The 17,859-nt window shown below is 53.8% G+C and overlaps 1 protein-coding gene across 4 annotated transcripts; it reads right to left on the bottom strand.

Moving 5' to 3' along the window:
* Nucleotides 1-237: 237 nt before the first annotated feature.
* Slc19a1 (solute carrier family 19 member 1) lies at nucleotides 238-15,830 on the bottom strand. Of its 4 annotated transcripts, XM_038341177.2 has the most exons (8): nucleotides 15,473-15,830; nucleotides 14,787-14,871; nucleotides 14,435-14,517; nucleotides 10,249-10,478; nucleotides 7,938-8,682; nucleotides 7,531-7,726; nucleotides 5,505-5,646; nucleotides 238-1,119 (listed from the first exon to the last, which is right to left on the bottom strand). In XM_038341177.2, the coding sequence occupies exons 4-8, from the start codon at nucleotides 10,429-10,431 to the stop codon at nucleotides 850-852; spliced, it is 1,536 nt and encodes a 511-aa protein (XP_038197105.1). In that variant the 5' UTR covers nucleotides 10,432-10,478; nucleotides 14,435-14,517; nucleotides 14,787-14,871; nucleotides 15,473-15,830; the 3' UTR covers nucleotides 238-849. The 4 variants fall into 4 exon arrangements, with proteins under 4 accessions (XP_038197105.1, XP_038197104.1, XP_038197101.1 ...); XM_038341176.2 differs by lacking the exon at nucleotides 14,435-14,517; XM_038341173.2 differs by lacking the exons at nucleotides 14,435-14,517; nucleotides 14,787-14,871 and having other exon boundaries at nucleotides 15,473-15,829.
* Between the last annotated feature and the right edge of the window lie 2,029 nt (nucleotides 15,831-17,859).

The following is a 17,859-nucleotide window of genomic DNA, read 5'->3' as shown; positions in this document are numbered from 1 at the left end:
GCAGCTCCCATAACCAGCAATTTTGTTCTCTGCTGAGTTAGTCAGCCAGAATGGATATGACGTGCATGCCCTAGGGGTGTCAGATCTTGCAATGGAGCTGGAGGTCAACTCAAGGACACCGAGGGCCTAGTCTCTGCAATGTATCCTTGCTTTGGCTGAGGCTAATCAACCCCTGACTCCAGCTTTTCACTAGAGAAAAAACAAAAGTAGCGCTCCATTTTAATGTCAGTTTATTTTTATTTAAAAAAAAAAAACAGTCATCCAAACAAGCACCTCCTAGGATGGAAGTGTGACAGCATAGCCAGAAGCCAGGATATAGAAGGACCAGCACCCTGCAGGGCCACCGTGCCTTGGCTACCTCACTAGCCCTGGGGACAGAGATAATTTGTTCTGAGCTTCCAAGGGCTAAGGGCGAGCTGGCCTGGTAGGCTCAGTTGACCCCAATACAGGCTCTTCCTAGCAAGCAATAGGCAATTCAGGTTCACAGTGGCCTGGCATGTGAGTCCCATAAAGCCAGGCAGCTACTCTGAGTGTTCCCAGCAGGCTTTGTTTGGCCACTGCTAAAGCAGGAAGTAGGCTGGGTTTAGGGTCCTCAGAGGCTATCAGTAGGGACAAACTATTGTCCCTTAGTTAAAGCAGGTGGCTCCTAAAGTGAATCCTGTGAACATTCTGAGGGTCCCTGAAGGCAACACACCGCCCACATGTCTTGGGCAGTGGGACTCAAGACAGTACAGTCTTGTCTACAGCATCTGGCCCAGGCTGGTTCAGGATGGAGGTACATGGGAGGGGTTGCTTGAGTCAGGAGTTCACCCCGCTGAACTGGGATGAAGCCAGGAAGGTCAAGATGGGTCAGGCCTTGGCTTCGAGTCTCAAGCCTGCCACGCTGTCCTCCACGCCATCCTCTGGGAGTAGCGGTGGTGCTGAGGGCTGTGGTCCCTTTAGGCTTCCATCCTGCACGCTTAGGACCTGCACAGAATTCTCCAAGGGACTCAGCTCCTGGGGCAGGGGCAGGGGCAGGGGCTGGTGGCGACGCTGCCGGCAGTACCTCAAGCCGTCCAGCACAGCCCCGACAAAGCAGATGATGGAGAGCACCAGGAAGTACACAGAGTAGATAACGAACTGAAAGAGAGAGTTTGGGTGAACTCAGGTTTTGTACCCCCACCCCTGCCTGCCTAGATGGGGCAAGGTTCTCCATCATTCAGCCACCAGGTGGCCAGAGGGGTCATAGGCTTTGCCCAAGGGCAGATACCAGGGTGCTTGGTCCCTTGCCCTCTATCTCCCACAGCATGGTCAACTACAAAGAGTACCTATCACTTCCCCAGGGATTTTGTCTGACATAGGTCTGACATCTGTGTGGTCCCCGGGGACTGGTCCCCAGGCTCTAATGCATGAGACTGACTTTCTTAGCCACCAGGACAATGATCCAGGGCTTCTTCTAGGTCCTAGCCTTAATTGAAACTGGGTACAACCTTGACTTGCTCGGCACACCAGTGCCCAAGAAGAGCCAGGCAGTCACGGGTCATGCCCCTTCCTGAAGGACCAGATAAGTTCCTCCAGGGAGGAACCTAACTACTGCCAAATGTCCATGAAGGTCCTGGAACTTGCAGTGATCCAATTGGAGGCAGGTGAGTATCCTGAAACCCCTTGGGACCCTTTCATAAAAGATCGCATTTAGAGTAAACCAGAAATGACTCATGAGAGACTTTTGTTCCCAAGAAGACAGGATGAACATCCTTTCCCCATTCTTCCCGTATCAATCAAACCCCTGGGTATTGTGGGCAACACTCACTGGGGGTGGGTGGGGAAAAGCATCAGCCAGCTGGGCCTCAGGATCCAGCAAGTGGCAAGTGCTGGCTATTTCTTTTTGCTTCATGGATCTTGGAGCTGAAGCAGTCACAAGTCCAGACTAGCTGCTCTCTCTACCCACAGAACCAGCACAGATCAAGCCCAGCTAGAGGGCAGGTACCAGGACAAGGTACATTTCCAGACATTTTTCTGAAAGCACCTGACCCTACCTCAGGCACAGAAAAATGACCTGTGGGGTGGGGCCGGACAAGACTCCCGGGAAGAAACTTGCATCCCACTGGGTGGTAATGACCCCACTTCTCACCCTTGTTCCTCATAAGGTCAGCATTCAGTGTCAGTGACTGGACTTCCCCCCCCCACACACACACCTGGCAGTTATGAGGTATTCGCTGCCCTCTGCACTAGAGGGGACCGCATGGAATTGACTTTATGCCATTGAACAGAAGAACTAAGATGTCCTGCCCTTGGGGAGTGAGGGGTCCATGATGGGAGTTAGAATTACTACTCTACCCAAAGGGCACCAACCTGCACTGCCAGGGCTGTGAGGATAGGCGTTAGACCCCTTAGCTTCAACACACAACACCAAGAGGCCTTTGACCTCTGCTGCAGCTCAGCACATCCGAGCTGCAGACTTCACGCCGAGGCCTCTGAAAATATGAAAGCCAGTCGGCAGGGACTGAAGTCATCTGAGAAAGATTTCCAGAGCAACCATGAAATGGGTCAGCAAAGCAGCAACAATGCCCCAGAAATACAAAAAGGGAGACTGTATCAGGAGAGATGAGAGATGGAAGAGGAATCGAACATTCAGGCCAAAGAAGCAGAACCAAGAGGAACTGATGAGAGATGGGCTCGTGAAACAGGAGGAAGGACTCCCACAGGAGACCCCACAGCAAACAAAACCCTGCCCATCCTATCCTTGATTTCTGTTTGTTCTTGCTTCTGCTTTTTGCTCAGGTGGCCTTGAACTCATGATCTTTCTGCTTTAGCTCCCACTGCACAAACGCCTGGCTTGTGTTTCCTACGTTAAATTTGATGATGAAAAGTTAAATTGATTAACACTGTCTTATGAGATCCTGTCAACAATAGAGGGCGCGGTGATGTAGCCGCCACACGACACATAACTGGTAATGTAATACACGTGCAGTCGCCAAACACCAGCCCACTATTGACTCCTAAAGAGAGACAGCACAAGTTTGGTTTCTGGTTTCATAAGTGAATTCAAGGGAAAAAAAAACCACAAATTAAAAACAACCCATGAGAATGGCTAATAGGGAAAGGTAGCATCGCGTGCTGATGACGGTCTGGGGAAATGGTTCTCATACTCTGCTGGTGGGATGGAAATCATCCACTGGGAACCCTCAGTTCCACTTCCGGGCTCTCCTTCCAGAGAAATAAACCCTACATTCACACCAAACCTAGCAAAGAACTTGTAATATCCAAGGACTGAACACAGCCCATAGTGCTTCCTAGGTCAGCGGCTATCCCAGGCATACTGACAGCCTGCAGGAATTACAGGAGCCATCTGCCCTTGTCTCAGAGAAGCTCACACACACGGGAGAATAGAGCCGTTGCCTGCCCAGGAGAACACCTATCTCCAGGGTTGGTAAGGGAGTAGCTATAGCTATGTAACAACCCTAAGGGTCCTCGTGTGTGTGTGTGTGTGTGTGTGTGTGTGTGTGTGTGTGTGTGTGTGACATCTTCTGGATTCTGGCTGAACATCACATCCTGACTCTAATGCAGGAGAACAGCACAAGGCACCTGAATCGCTGCATGATTTCTGGGTAGGATGAAGCCAAGCTTAAGAAACAGAGCAAATATCGAGGCTGGCTCCCAGCCACAGTCCCAAGTTCCACCCTGGTTCCCAGTGGTCTCCGGCTCTGGTCCCACTCCTGGACTTTGTCTGAACTCAGAGCGCGAGGCAGGAGAGGGCAGAGCAGGAGACTGTGTCTCTCTTGACTATGAACAAAACCCAATGCTCGGAAGGAAACTAGCCAGGGAAAAGCCAGTACCCGTCTCACACTCTGACTAGAGGAAGCAGGGACTAAAGCCAGAATGCCCCTCGTCCCTCATGGGGTCCCGTGATACAGTTTGTGCTAATGAGTATGACTGCCCAAGGGCCCCCAAGAAGGGAAGGAATTCTCTTGTGGCCTTTGGGAAAGAGCTGATCCAGTCCCCTTCCTACTGAGCCCCGTACCCCATTCTTCTGAGGCTCATTAGCAAGGGGGCCTCTTGTAGGGTAGCTGGAATGGGTGGAGGGCATATGCAAGAGGGGGACACAAGGCAGCACGAGTCTCTAAGGTTCTACCCATTTGACTCCCACAGTCTGAATGAGAGGCAGGCTACGGAGGGAGACGGGAGACGGGAGACGGAAGGAGCGCACCGGCCTTAGAGGGTAGTGACTGAAAGACAAGTCACATGGAACACTAGGTTCCCCCCACTTGAGGAGCCACTACTCATCTAAGGACAGAGACAGTCTCCCCCAGGAGGAACTGACGCCCTTGCAAGCCAGTGAGCTGCTTCTTAGCCCAACCCACCCAGGACATCCCCCAATACCGCAAGCCAACCCAAGGCTCCTGTGTACACAGAGCAGCTGGGTGATAACAGGGAATTATGTCCACTTCTCAGTCTGGATCTACCACCCTGTGGGTCAAGAAAGACTTGCCTGTTCTGGGGTCAGCCTGAGGGGGTGTGCACTGAGGGATTTAGCCAGGCTGGAGCAGATCCAAGCTTTACATGGCAAGACTCTGGCACCCCCACTTCAAAGGTCTATTCAAATCTTCCCAGTGGGATGGTCTGTTCCTGCATGTGCAAACACCTGCTCCGTTTGTGCCTCCTCACTGGCCAGCCAGACTCAGTGGCAAGGCTGTACCAGCTAAGGATCCTCAGCGGGTTAGGACTTCTTCATGACATACACCAACCAACCTTGGCAGGCCTCCAGCCAAGGGGAACCTGGGCTCCGGGAAGACCAACAGTTTTCCCAGGTTGCTAAGACACTGCCCAGCCACAGCGGGGCAGTCACTAAGGAGCTCGGTTACCACTCCTTCTCATGTTACCAAGCCCATTTGGCTTGGCAGATGCCCAGTTGCTCCATCACAACGCCCCCCTCACAGAAGAGTCAAGTTTTCTCAGATACAAGGAAAATGCTGGCTGTGGTGGGAAAACTGAAAGTATCCCAAGAGAAGTCAGTAGGTCAATGCCACCTGATGCCAACTCCAACCAAGTGGCTCTGCCTTAGCTCCCTCCTAAATATGAACACTTCAGATATCATCCAACCTGGGCTTAAGGCTATCGGGTCTTGACGTGTGAGATAAAAGGCAAGGAACCGTGACGGTATACTTTCAGTGACACAGGCCCAGGGAAGGACACTCAAGGTCTGATAGCCTCCTCAGAAATGGTTGACAATTCAGTCAACCTTGGAGGCCCAGCCACTTGGGGGCTAAGTCCCAGAGGTCCAACCTGGACAGAGGCTCATGGATAGATAAAAGTGGCTAACCTTGCCACTTCAAGTGCCCCTGGAAATGTGAGCCTATCCCAACAGTCTCGCTCCCTGCTCCAATGTGGGCCACGTTCTGTATACTCCCGTGACGATGGATCTGTGCTCCCTGAGAAGGGATCACAGAATGTGGATGCCAGGAGGCCTTGCTGTGGCCACATAATGGATTCCCTCCCCCAAAGGTGAGACTGAAGATGGGGCTTACCTGTTCCCGAACTCTGAGGCCCAGACCCCGTCTGTCGGAGACCACAAGGGTGATGACAGTCTTGAGCACAGTGGCAAGGAATGTGTTGATCCCAAAGACCAAGGCACAGAGCTCCTTAGACAGGGAAGACGCGATCTGGAAACTGAGAGGTGAGAAACACACTGTGGCCAGGTGATGGCTGGCGCGCACCTTCAATCCCAATACTCGGGAGGCAAAGGCAGAGGCAGGCGGATCTCGGAGCTTGAGGCCAGCCTGGTCTACCGAGTGAGTTCCAGGACAGCCAGAGCCACACAGAGAAACCCTGTCTCGAAAAACCAAAAACCAACCAACAAAACAAACAAAAAACCCAAAACATACTCAAGCTACTCAAACTCACTTAGAAGGACAGGGGCAAGAACAAAGTCAGACTGGGCACGGTGACAAATGTCATTCATTGTCATTCACCCAGCACAGGAGGCAGAAGCAGGTGAATTCTGTCATTCCAGGCCAGTCTGGTCTACATAGTGAGACCCTATCTAATTAAACAAACAAAGGAAGAACACAGAGCCGGGGAGACTCCTCATCTACTCAGGGATACACCAACCTACCAAGTCACACAACCCCACCCACCACCAGACTCATGGTTAAGTTCCTGGATACACAACTCTAAAATCCCCATCCACAACCACCAAGTCCCCTACCCCAGCCCAAATCCAGCACACCCATGCACAGCACTGCTCCAGGTCCCAGCCTCTCCCTACACCTACCCACCAATGAACGGTAGCTGACTCAGGGTAGGAGTGGGGCTCAGGATGTGTTTAGAGAGACTGGCTCCAGGAGACTGGGAACCGGAAGGTGCTCTCAATTCAGGAGGTGGGAGTACGTGGCCAGAGAAGTATGCCAGTGGCTGCGTGGCCAGAGAAGTATGCCAGTGGCTGTGGCCAGAGAAGTATGCCAGTGGCTGTGGCCAGAGAAGTATGCCAGTGGCTGTGGCCAGAGAAGTATGCCAGTGGCTGTGGCCAGAAAATGTGAGCAGGCTGTCCAAGGAGGGAAAGTGTTAGAATTATGCTTCCCTGGGAGGTAAGAGCCAAAGTCTTTCCAGAAGGGGTAGAGGACAGGGAGGCAAAAGAAGGCAAGTGCCTGTGTGTGGTGTGAGCACATGTACATATGCTACGCACAGTGCAGTGCTAAGTACATATGGTGTATGAAATCTGTGTATATCTATGACTATCTATCCATCCATCTATGTAGCATGTGGTATGCTAATCCACATACATGGACACTGTACACAACTGTATGGTGTCAGTGCACATGGAGTGGATGGTGTGTGTGTGTTGTCTGTTTGGTGATATGAGTACATGTCTGAGAGTCTATTTTGGGTTTCTTTTAGACAAGGTCTCACCATATATCTGGCTGGTCTGGAACTCAGAGATCTGTCTGCCTCTGCTTCCTGAGTTCCAAGATTAAAGGCGTGCACCGCCACACCCAGCTCTGTAAGCCTATGTTTGATGCCTATGTAGCATGAGCTGAGTGTGTCCTCAACACTCAGCAGTGTGTGCTCTCTCAGTTCCAGTCTGGACAGGGTCTCAGGAAAAGCATGCTAGTGCCATCCAGAGAGATCACCTGCAGTCAGTACCAGCAAACTCTGCAACAGAGTTTCAGAGGAACTGGGAGAGAGCACGTGGGGCAAGCCCAGGAAAGGGGCAGGCCAAAAGCAGCAGGACAGATGCCGGTAAAAAAGTGTAACAGGGTCTCCAAGGTGAGGATAAGGGACAACAGGAGAGGGAGGTGGGATGCTAGTCAACTTTAGGTGGTCCATGGGTCAGCAACACTATAGAGAGGTTCAGGAAGGACTGGCGGAGATGGGAGGGAACTGGGGGAGGTAGTGGATCCACTGTCCTTACGGGGGTTGTGGGGCCCAGGAAAGCCAGTGCAGTAGACACAGCTGAGTGTCTAGACGGGTTAGACCTCCCACACAACTGTCCGCATTGCCTTGTGCTCCCCAACAGAACCTTCCAGAAGCCTCTCCCTACACCATCCTACTCACGTGGCAATGGGCACAAGGAACTGGTAGGCCCCACGGAAAAGCACATAGGCCACGTAGAGTATCCAGATGTTGGTGGCCATGATAACCATACAGAAAACCAGCCCAGCCTGGATGGCTATAACACTTGCGATGACCAGCTTTGACCACAGAGACCAACGGATCTTCACGAAGCCCGCGGAGAAGGACATGATAGCGCCTGGAGGTAGGAAGCATCAGCCATGGCTGAGCTCGGGCAAGTAGAACCATGGGAGAGATGGGTAGGGATTCAGGCTTAGTTAGGGTGGCTCTGGAACAAGGGCAGGGTAGGGCAAAGCACAGGATAGCCTATGTTGGTGGTCTAGCCCAGGGCAAGTGATAGGGCTGGACTACAGCCCAGCTGGGAAGGGCAAGGGGCCTCCAGCGCATACTCAGCAGCGTGGAGGCAGCGTCTACGGCGCCATTGTAGTTGAGCTTTTGGTCAGCTTCTCTCCACAGGACATGCGTGTAGTAGGAAATCAAGTAGTAGCCAGCAGAGTTGAAGACCCACCAGAGGCACCAGAGGCGCAGCTGGGGCTGCCGTGCATTTTCCACCAGCTCACGGAGCATGCACACCAGGAAGGAGTCTTTGCACATGCCCAGCACGCGCTCCAGTTTCCCGGGCTCTGGTCGCTCAGGGCCCGGGTGCATCTGGTCCAGCTCACAGGGCGAGGCTCCTCGCACCAGTGCACTGCGGTTGAAAAAGAGGCTGTGCTTAGGTCGCTTTAGGAAGAGGGAGAGGCCCAGGCTGAAGATGATAAAGCCCAGGGAGATGTAGTTGAGGGACTGGTATCCCAGGGACAACAGCACCTGGCCCAACACAGAGCTGGTGAAGACTCCCAGCAACACGGCTGTCCTCGAGTAGCTGGCCATGCGCTGGTAGCGGGAGGGCTGCACCAGGGAGAAGATGTAGGAGGAATAGGCGATGCGTGCGGCCATGGTGATGCTGTAGAAGACTTCCATGAGCTGCATGTGGAGCACGGAGTTGCCCAGCAGCAGCAGCAGCCAGACACACACAAAGCTAAGGCATTGCAGGACCAGGATGGGCTTGTATCGCAGGTAGTCTGTGAGCAGGAAGATTGGCACCAGCACGGTCATGTGAGAGTAGGGTAACACCGGAATGATCTCATTGGTCACCTGCGGGTAGGCAAGTACTGGTTATTAGCGACACTGGCTGCTCCGCTGAGTCCAGTAGAGTTAGCAAGCAAATTCTATCTTGCCCCTGTCTCCCTAATGACGACAAATGTACCTTCCACGGCCACACCCTGGCTCTTCAGGATCCAAGGGAGTCTAGGAACCAAGACAGTCTTCCAGCCTAAGAAACTGCAGACCCCAGGCCCAACCCACAGAAAACTAGCAAACTGGGAGAAACCACCATTCATTGCAGTCTTTCTGACTGGCACTCTTCTTAAACCTAAGTAGAAAATAGTACAATGGCCAGGAGACCCCAGTATACATTTCTTCAGTTCTTTACAGGAAGAAAAGGAAGAGCAAGAGAATAGTAACAGGGTTGGGCGGGGGTGGGGGAGCACAGCAGACAGCTAGGCAGGACACAGGGGAGGAAGGTAAGGCCGGAGGAGGTAAGGCCATCCCTCTACCCCACCCCATAAGGCAGAAGTGGGCATGCTGCCTGCAAATCCAACCTTTACAGCCTTCACTGAGGCTAATTTCTGGGTGTCACCCTCACCTGGCTCCTGCTGTGGCTCAAGATGGGGGAGCTACCTGCTGCAGGGCGGAGGTCAGAAAGCATTGTTTCAGACTCCACATTGCTGCCTGGGGAGGTGCCAGGGCCCAGTAGTAGCATGGGCAGACCAAACCAGGTGCCTTAGGCCCCCTGGATGCTCGGCAGGGAGAGCCTCCATCTCAGTGAGGCCCAGATGTCTGCCTGACCCCTCCCTGGGAGGCTGACATGCTTGGCACTTCCTCCTAGGCCAGGATGAGTTTCAGCAGGGACCCCCTTAGACCTCACTTTAGACCTGGCTAATGGGCACATAGGGGAGCCCAATGACTCCCACGCTAAGGCTAACTCAGCCCAACCACTAGCAACAAGGACTCAAAACAGAACCTGGGTCAGTATGTAGGGGAGGTCTCAAGCTGAGATGGATTGCTGACACCCCCAGGCCAGCTGCAGGCTACCTCAGGCAGCTAGGGAGCCAGACCTCAGAGACTTCTCCTCACCCTTCTTCACCTAGCCCTATCAAAAGACGGCATGCATGAAGCACAAGTTCAAAAATAAACGGCTTTCAGGTCTGCTTGGATTTAAGCTCATTAGCAGAGTTTCAATAGGACCCTCTGTTCCCGTGGCTGAGTAAAAAGAAAATGCCTTCAATAATCTCTTTACATAAACAGTTAAGTCCCTGCCCTGCCGGAGGCAGGTGCCAAGCAAGGTGGGGCGTGGCTCGACATGGGCTCTCTCATCAGGATGGCAGATGAGCCACCCAGGCAGTAAAGGTCAGCACTCCTTCATTTGCATTCTTCCTCATCCCCAAAGCAGGCACAGGTATCCTCTCTTGGAGCCCAGCTCTGGCTGGGTTAACAAATCAAAGCCAAGTACCTCACCAGAGCAGGAGAGGGGTTAGGGTGGACCAACTCAGTCTCTCCGGCCCCTGTAGTCTCCCGCAGCCTTAGCTGCAAATATATATCAAACCAGGAAAGAACTCCCAGCCCACACTGCTACTCCCCTACCCTCCAATGACAACATGCCTGCATGATTGTGAAGTTACGTTGTAGGAGGTAGGGCGTGATGAAGCTCTCCCCAGGCCGCAGCTGCGCCATGAAGCCAAAGAAGCAGAGACAGAATACGAGGCATCGCCAGGATTTGAGTTCACGGTCCTGCCTGGGATCCTCGCATGCCTGTTTTTCTGCCGCCTGGCCAGTGGGCACCATGTTGCCCAGTTCCTCATGAGACCAGGTGACCAAAGATGGCACTCCACCTGGAAGGAAAAGCCAAGAGTCTGGGGTTAGCAAAGGAGCCCACAGGGACACTCTAGTCCCCAATCTCTCAGCTGAGACCCAGTGTCAGGCTCGGGTGGCTGCTGGCCCCACACCCAAATCGTCAACTGGTTCTGCCAACCTGAGAACTACTAGGAGCCTAATCCCTCAGACCAGGCCAGCACAGCCTCCAGGAGTCTTCAAGCAAAGCCAAGCCTCAGCCTCACATAGTCCTATTTAACGATTAATCAAGGTCACGTAAACTGATTATCTTACTTTATTAAGTAAATGAATAACATTTAAAATCCCGGTTTGGGAGCACCTCAGCCTCATTCCAGGGGCTTGGTAGCCTGTGGCCCTACAGGTCTTAGGAACAGCGGGCGTCAGTTGGTGTCAATAGTGACTGTTCTAGCTGTATCCTGGGCATAGCGAGGACAAGAGGAGGGGGCTCTGCTAGGCTAGGACACCAGGGGTGCCCCAAGACACAACAGGGAGGTCAATGGGGGTGGCTGCGAGTACACAGATCTGACATGCATTCTCCCCACAGCAGGGGAATGCAGTTCTAAAGAACACTTGTCATAAGGAGGGGCAGTGGGGGAGGCAGGAGTTCACCAGGAGCTTACAGCCACCATGGGCAAGGCAAAGCAAGCTCTGGGAAGGATTATGGGACAGAGTAGGAGCTGACCTGAAGGACTCCATAGTTCTCTGTAGTACTTTGAGAGTGATACGGACCGAGCCTGAGGTGGGGGTGGAGCTGACGTTCAGATGACTGCAGGCTTCCTCCCAAAGGCAGGTGGAGTCCAGCCACCAGTGGCCTGTCTAGTTGCTGACCCTCTGACCTCACGCCATACAGGCCCAAAGCACTCTCAAGTATTTGTGGTGCATAAGGACTAGCCTGTACAGTGTGTTTTTCTCTCCCTGATTCTGTCCTGGACACAGGCTGCTCTGGTACGGGTGGTCACTGCCAATCTCCTAATGGAAAGGCAGCGGCAGCATCCCCTCCTCAGGACCCCAAGTTATCCTGGCTCATTTGTACAGCCTTATCTATGCCATAGGTTCATGTGCTTCAGGCTTTCTGTACAGGGCACTGGTGTAAGTCAAAAGGGAGTTATCATAAAGCTACATAAATTATCCTGCTCCTGGAGTAGAGGGTAGTATCGTATATAGGACCTGGAGAGCTAAGACAGGTTGGCAGTGTGTGGCACGAGGGCGGGGGGGGGGGGGGAGGAACTATACTGAAGGCCTGCTCCTCTACAACAGGTTCCTCACTGCAGTCTGCTCCAGGAAGTATCTGCAGATCCGGACTAGGGTAGAACCCTCTCCAACCCCTGAGCAGAGGACAAATGAAGACTCTCTTGATGTAACAACTTTGGGGGTTCAGACCCTACACTAAGACCTAGGATGTCCTCTTGAGTTCCCACAAAACACAGAGGCTCAAGAAAGAAAAGGGACCTGTGGGTCCTCAGTGCGTGCTGTCCCGCTGGGACTTCAGAGTTATACCATGCAGCTGTAAGGACTGCCCAGGTAAATCCTGTTTCTGTGATAAGGCAGAAGCTGGCTAACACCTGGGCCCCTAAAGAAGCAGGGGTTTGTGGGTTTGCTTGTTGGGAACTGCAAGGAAGGGCGAGCCAGGGTGCAGAATTCCAGAGGTCCAGAAGGCAGGAATGTGGCCCCGGAAGCTACAGGGCCTGGGACAGGGCCCAAATGGAAACAAGCAGCCAGGCAGGGGGCCTGGCTGGAGAAGACACAAACACAGAGTCCGGCACCTCAGCTGGACAGACTGACCTCTGTCCTGCTTGGCCTTGCTTTTCAAAAACTTCCCCAGAGCTACACAAACAGCCGAGGAGGACATGGTACCCAGGAGGTTCAGCCCTTGGCATTGACCCCTCCAGAGAGGCCAAGGCAGATGCAAACAGAGCTCAGCCGTTCCCCAATACATATTGCTGGGGCTGGCCAGATTAAACAACTGTCCATGGCAACTGCATTTGCTCAACCAAAGTAGTCCCCAGGCTAAGTGGTGGCCAGGAATGTAGCTAAGTCTAGGACTCTGTGCCCAGTATGAGCTTAGGAAGACCCAGGAATTGGCCCTCATTGGAAAGGTGCCATCCCCAGAGGTGAAAGGAACACATTTACTTGGTGTCCTTTGGTATCCAGAGACAGCAGAAGTTATCAGACACCAGTAAAGAGCAAATTCCATATTATTTCATACATATAGCTTCATAGACTCCGGAGGTTTCTACACCCAGGTGGATGGGGGTCGGAGCTGGACATAGTGAGTTTATCACGGCCTTGCCCAGGGGTCCATCTGAAGATCTGGTGCCCAGCCACAGCTGGAAGAGGGTCACTCCAAGAACTCCTGGAACCCAGATTACCAGACTGGCAGAGCTGCCCTACCCTGACTGCTGCTCAGATGGGCAAGTGGCTCTCGTGCTCAAGGCCCAAGAAATGGACTCCTGTCTGTCCTCTGAGGTCCTGAAAACCCCACCTACCCACCAAGCCCACACTCGGATCTGTTCAAGGGGACATGACTCCATCACAGCAAGATCCTCTGAGATCTCAGGGACTAACCCATGCCTCTGGGCTTCTATTCTCAAACCACATGACTGGCAAGGACGTGCTCACAGGGGACACACAGGCATCTCCTATTTCTGGGGAACCAACTCCAAGTCTACAGTCCAGTGCCCAGACCATGCCTTCACTTTAAACACCCATTCAACAGAAATGCCTACTTGCCTGGTGACTAGGAACCAGGGACTGTTAAAGCCCCGCACTATTACCTAGGCAGAGACTGCCAGTCGGTTTATTCCACTCTACCCTAGGTAGCATCATTCCTACAGAGTCAGTTGGGCTATGATGCAATGCCTCCCCTCTCTACAGCAGCGCCCAGGTTGCTCTTCCTAGCAGAGCTAGGCTCAGCTCTGACAAAACCCATCCCGAGAGGCAAGATGGGAGATCCCGTCATCGGCTTAGCTGAAGAAACTGAATGCAGAAGGGGCTCATGCCACGCAGGCATGACAGCTGAACCTGGACTCCATATGCCACACGAATGCAGTGTTGCTTCATAACCTGCAACCTCTTCCAGGCAACTGAAAGAAACCCTTGGCAGCCCTGTAGGGCTGTGGTATAGGGGAGGGGCTTGACACAGTCCTTTCTGAGCAACCTAGCACCTGCATGAGAGAAGACCGGTTAGGGAGTGTGAAACACATTCATTCACAAAATTCTTTCCACGGCACCCCAAAATCAAAACGAAAGCAAACAGCACCTTCATTTTGTCTTAAAACAGGAAGGTTTATTTTAATCTTGGAAGGCTCGTGTTAGGGGGGTGGGGGAGCCCTGTTGCCTCCCACTGTGAAAGCTGAGTGCTGAATGTATCTTTGCCACAGGCTCTGATGCCCCTTGCATCGGTCCATTCAGAACACAGGTCTCTCTGAAAGAAGTCGGCAGGTGCAAAGCAGTCCCTTGCTGTGGGGCACATGTGGCTCTCCTAAGTCAGTGTCTGTCTGTGTTCTGCTTAGTCCATCTGGGCTGCTGGGGTTCATGTCTTCAAGTCTCCCTGGGAGGAGGCTACTTCTTTAAAGTCAGGCAAGCAACTGTGAAGATTTAGTCTATCTTCACTGAGGGAAGCCACAAAACAACTTCCTTAATGGCCTGCTTAGGTTCTGACCTGCATACTGAAGACAGGCAGGTCGGGCCTGGGCACCTTCACAAGGGTGAGGAGTTTTCATGAATATGGTTTATGCCCAGGCTATTAGCCAGACTCCTCAAGAGTTTTCAACGGGAATGTGGACGGAGTCCTGGGAATGATTCCTGTCACAGAGATGCTGGAAGCACACCAAGCACTGGCTGCAGGCGGCTGTGCAGGCTGCGGGAATCTCTTGTTCCAAGGGGAAGTTGTTAGAGCTGTCTGGTGCCTAAAACCTCTAAGCTAAACAATGGGGCTTGGAGATGTGCCACGTACCAGGCGTGAGCAGCGGGGTTTCCTCGCGGACAACACGTGCTCTAAGGCGGCTGGGGCAGGCGATTCCTGACCTCAGGAAGGTACTTTAAAGGCAAAAGAAACTCGGTTCCAGAGGGATGACAAGAGAAATGGCGCTCAGAGGTCCCACCAGCACTGACTATAGCGCTGGAAGCTAGGCTTCCAATGCTGATCGGCATCCACACAAGGACTCTGACACCCCCCAGACACCGGCCCGAGGCCCGCACCCAACTGCCCCTATGCATCCTAAAGATCTCTGCCGGTCTTCCACCCAGCAGACCCCGCATGCGCTTTTCATTCACTCCACGGGCTGTAGGTACGCCGCAAACCTTACCCGGAGCTTCTCAGTCCCTCAAGCGACTCCCTAGTACCCTGTAGTGTAGAACTCAGCCAGAGCTCCGCTTTCACCGTCAGGAAGCCTGAAGGACCAGAACCGCGCCTTGTGCTATCCCGTTGTTCCCCAGGCACTCACAGTTTGGATCTGTTTCCCCACCTCTGCACCTCACAGGCCCGTGCCTGATTCAGCCAGCAGTGGCAGTCTGGATCACGCACACGCGCACTACAATACCCACAAACCCGCGCGGGCCCGAGGGTAGCATGGAGGGGCGGGACTACCTAGACTGACCACGCCCCAAAGCGTGGCCACCGTGGCGGGACGGGGGCCCGCAGCCGCGGAACTACTAGGGGGCGGAGCAAACACCTGGCCACACCCGCAGCGACTCCCACAAAAGAGTCGTGCATGCGCTCTCCACGCGGCGCGGTTAGTCACCATCTAGATTTTGTGCTTCTCGGTGGCTTGAACGACTCACGGCGCGTCTGCCAGCTTGTACGCTCAGATTCCACACTCTACACTTCTAGACTCCTTGCCCCTTCAGGACGCTCTCCCTACGTACCCTCTCCCGTGCTCCTTCCCCACGCCGCTGCTACTTCTCCTCCCCTCCCCCCACCCCGGCTGCTCTTCACCCGACACCTCGGCTCCAGCGCGCCTGGCCGGCCTGAGCCCCATAACGAGCCCCTTACCCGGCTGGACTGGGTCGTGGCTCACAGCAGACTGCCGGGTCTGATCGAGCGCTGAGCCCAGAGGTGACTGCCGGGCTTAGGCCCGAGGCCCCTCCCCGGATCCGCCCCTGTCCTTGCTAGCTGCAGAAGTCTGCTCCGGCTCTTTCAGGCTCGTCTGAAAAAACACGTGCCCGGGGTCCACCTGCTGAAGTAGTCCAGGGACCTGGGCACTGGCCAGCCATGGACTGTGGGCTAGAGTTGCACTGCCTGCACCACCAGTGCACGCCCCTCGTTTGGGGTCCTGAAAACACCACCACCCCACCTTCTATCAACCAGACTTTGTTAACAGGGACAGAAGAGGCCTAAGTGTTTTAGGCCACCGACCTCACCCTGCCTCCATCCTCTGACATCCCCGCCCCTCCCAACCCCCTTCTAGCAAGGATACTAAGCTAATTCTCAGCAGATGGAAAGCCGCTGGCAGGATGAGGTAGGAGTGGGCGGGGCTCCCCAAGCCAGCCTCTCTCTTGATGGGCTTTGGTGGAGTACTTGCGCAGGGCAGGGATCACAAAACCATGCCCATTAGGAGCAAACGGGGAGGGGCATGGGTCCAAAGGGAAAAGACTATCAGCGACTCTGGCTTAACAGATCCCAGGGTGGTTCGATGCACGGGTCACCTGTGGGTATGGGGGTCCCAGGTATGGATGGCTTCTCTCCACACCAGCACTGCTCCTCCCCCAGCCAATGGCGGCCACGCCCCTCTGGACTTGGGTCCTCAGCGGTACTTGCAAACGTACTGGCCACCTAGTTCCAGTTCCTGGATAGGGAAACTCAACCCTTGAGCCCAAGGCATTGCCTAGGAAGCTGGAATGTTTCTCAGGTTAGAGCTGTGGAAAGCAGTGGGGGTATCACTCGTGAGGCATCCTCTCTGCATGTTGGCAGCATCGATGCATGTGCCCTGGGGGCTGCCTGCTGCCCCACCTCCTGGTGTGCAGAGTGAAAACAGTCTCAAGCCTGCCTGAGAAACCTGCAGGGCCCCTTGCCATTACCATGCCAGAGTCCTTGTGAGTAGAAAGGACAGGAACCGCTCTCAAATTATTTGTAAGTCAGGTAGCAGGAAGAATTTTAGGGAGAGCTGGAGGACTCCCATATCTGGCCGTGCCAGTTTTCTGTACCATCAGGACATTACTTACAGCCTGAAGGGCAAGGCCTCAGGGCACCGGGTCCTGAGTAAGTGGCGAAGAGGAGCCTGTAAGAACCTTGCCCCATGAACAGGATGGAGGATGGGGAGTGTGACTTTCTATGTGCCAGACAGGTCTGTGACCTCGTGGGACTCCGTGAGAAGCACAGAATCAGGTAGTGGTACCCAGTCCACATGACCCGTATGTCATGGAGGGGTGAGCACCCTGACAAGCTCAGCATGGACTCCAGGGTACTGGGCTCCCTTCAGCCCTGTCTCTTCACTGTGTTAGGATTCCTGAAGGAGCTGTTCCGTGGGGGTGGACTAGGGGTAGAATGGCCTCTGTATCATTTGGAGACAACCCCTTAGGGAAGAACAAGGAGGCTTCTAGAATGCCTCCTAAGACACCAGATGCTGGCTCTGAGAGATAGCACAGTCCTCTTGGGGAATGGATCAAGTATTTTGAGGAATGGCTTCTTGGATATACGATAACCTATCATTTGTTTAAGCGCTGGTGTAAGCACAGCAGTTGCCTTCAGTCTGGGCTTTGGGGGTAAAGGCTGGGACCCAGGATGGTGCCATGTGCTGGAGGGGTCAGGAAGAGCCAGGAGCCAAGCCCCAACCTCAGTAGCTTCTAGCTTCCAGCCACAGTTGTCACTGCAAGTTTGCAGATCCACAGACATCTGGAGGAGCATAGGTGGGCTCTGCAGCTCAATCCCATATGATATCAAACCCATGTAGAGGGTCCCGACTTGTCCCCTAATATCAGCATTATTGTCCCCAGAGAACAAGTGTCCTTGCCCACCCAGCATCATCCAAAGTCAGTCCACCAGCACCCTACCTCTCCCGTCTATTTCCCAGTAGATGTGTGAGAGGCAAGGCTGTCTTGTGGGGTCTGGGCTCTGCAGTTAGGAGCAAGCAGTCCACCTCAACTCGGGGGTGCCTCTGGGGAGCCCTTTAGCTCCAAACCTACTATCAGTGAGACAGAGTAGCACTTCTGCTATGTTCCGCTGTGCAGGGGAGTTTGAAGAATGAGATGGGCACTTGGCACTATCCTAGCCCCTGGCTGGCAGGGCTCATGAAGGAAAGAACCCCAACTGTCACTTCCCACGGTCCAGGCTTACTTGAGAGCATCCGGGTTCACCTTGGACAGATCCAGGAAGAGTAAGAACAGAATGGGGCTCCCCTGCCAGGCCCACTCCAGCCAGGGCACCCAGCAACCACGCTCACT

Source organism: Arvicola amphibius, chromosome 9 (assembly GCF_903992535.2).
Source record: "Arvicola amphibius chromosome 9, mArvAmp1.2, whole genome shotgun sequence".
NCBI lineage: Eukaryota > Metazoa > Chordata > Mammalia > Rodentia > Cricetidae > Arvicola > Arvicola amphibius.
This window is presented reverse-complemented; position numbering and strand designations above follow the sequence as displayed.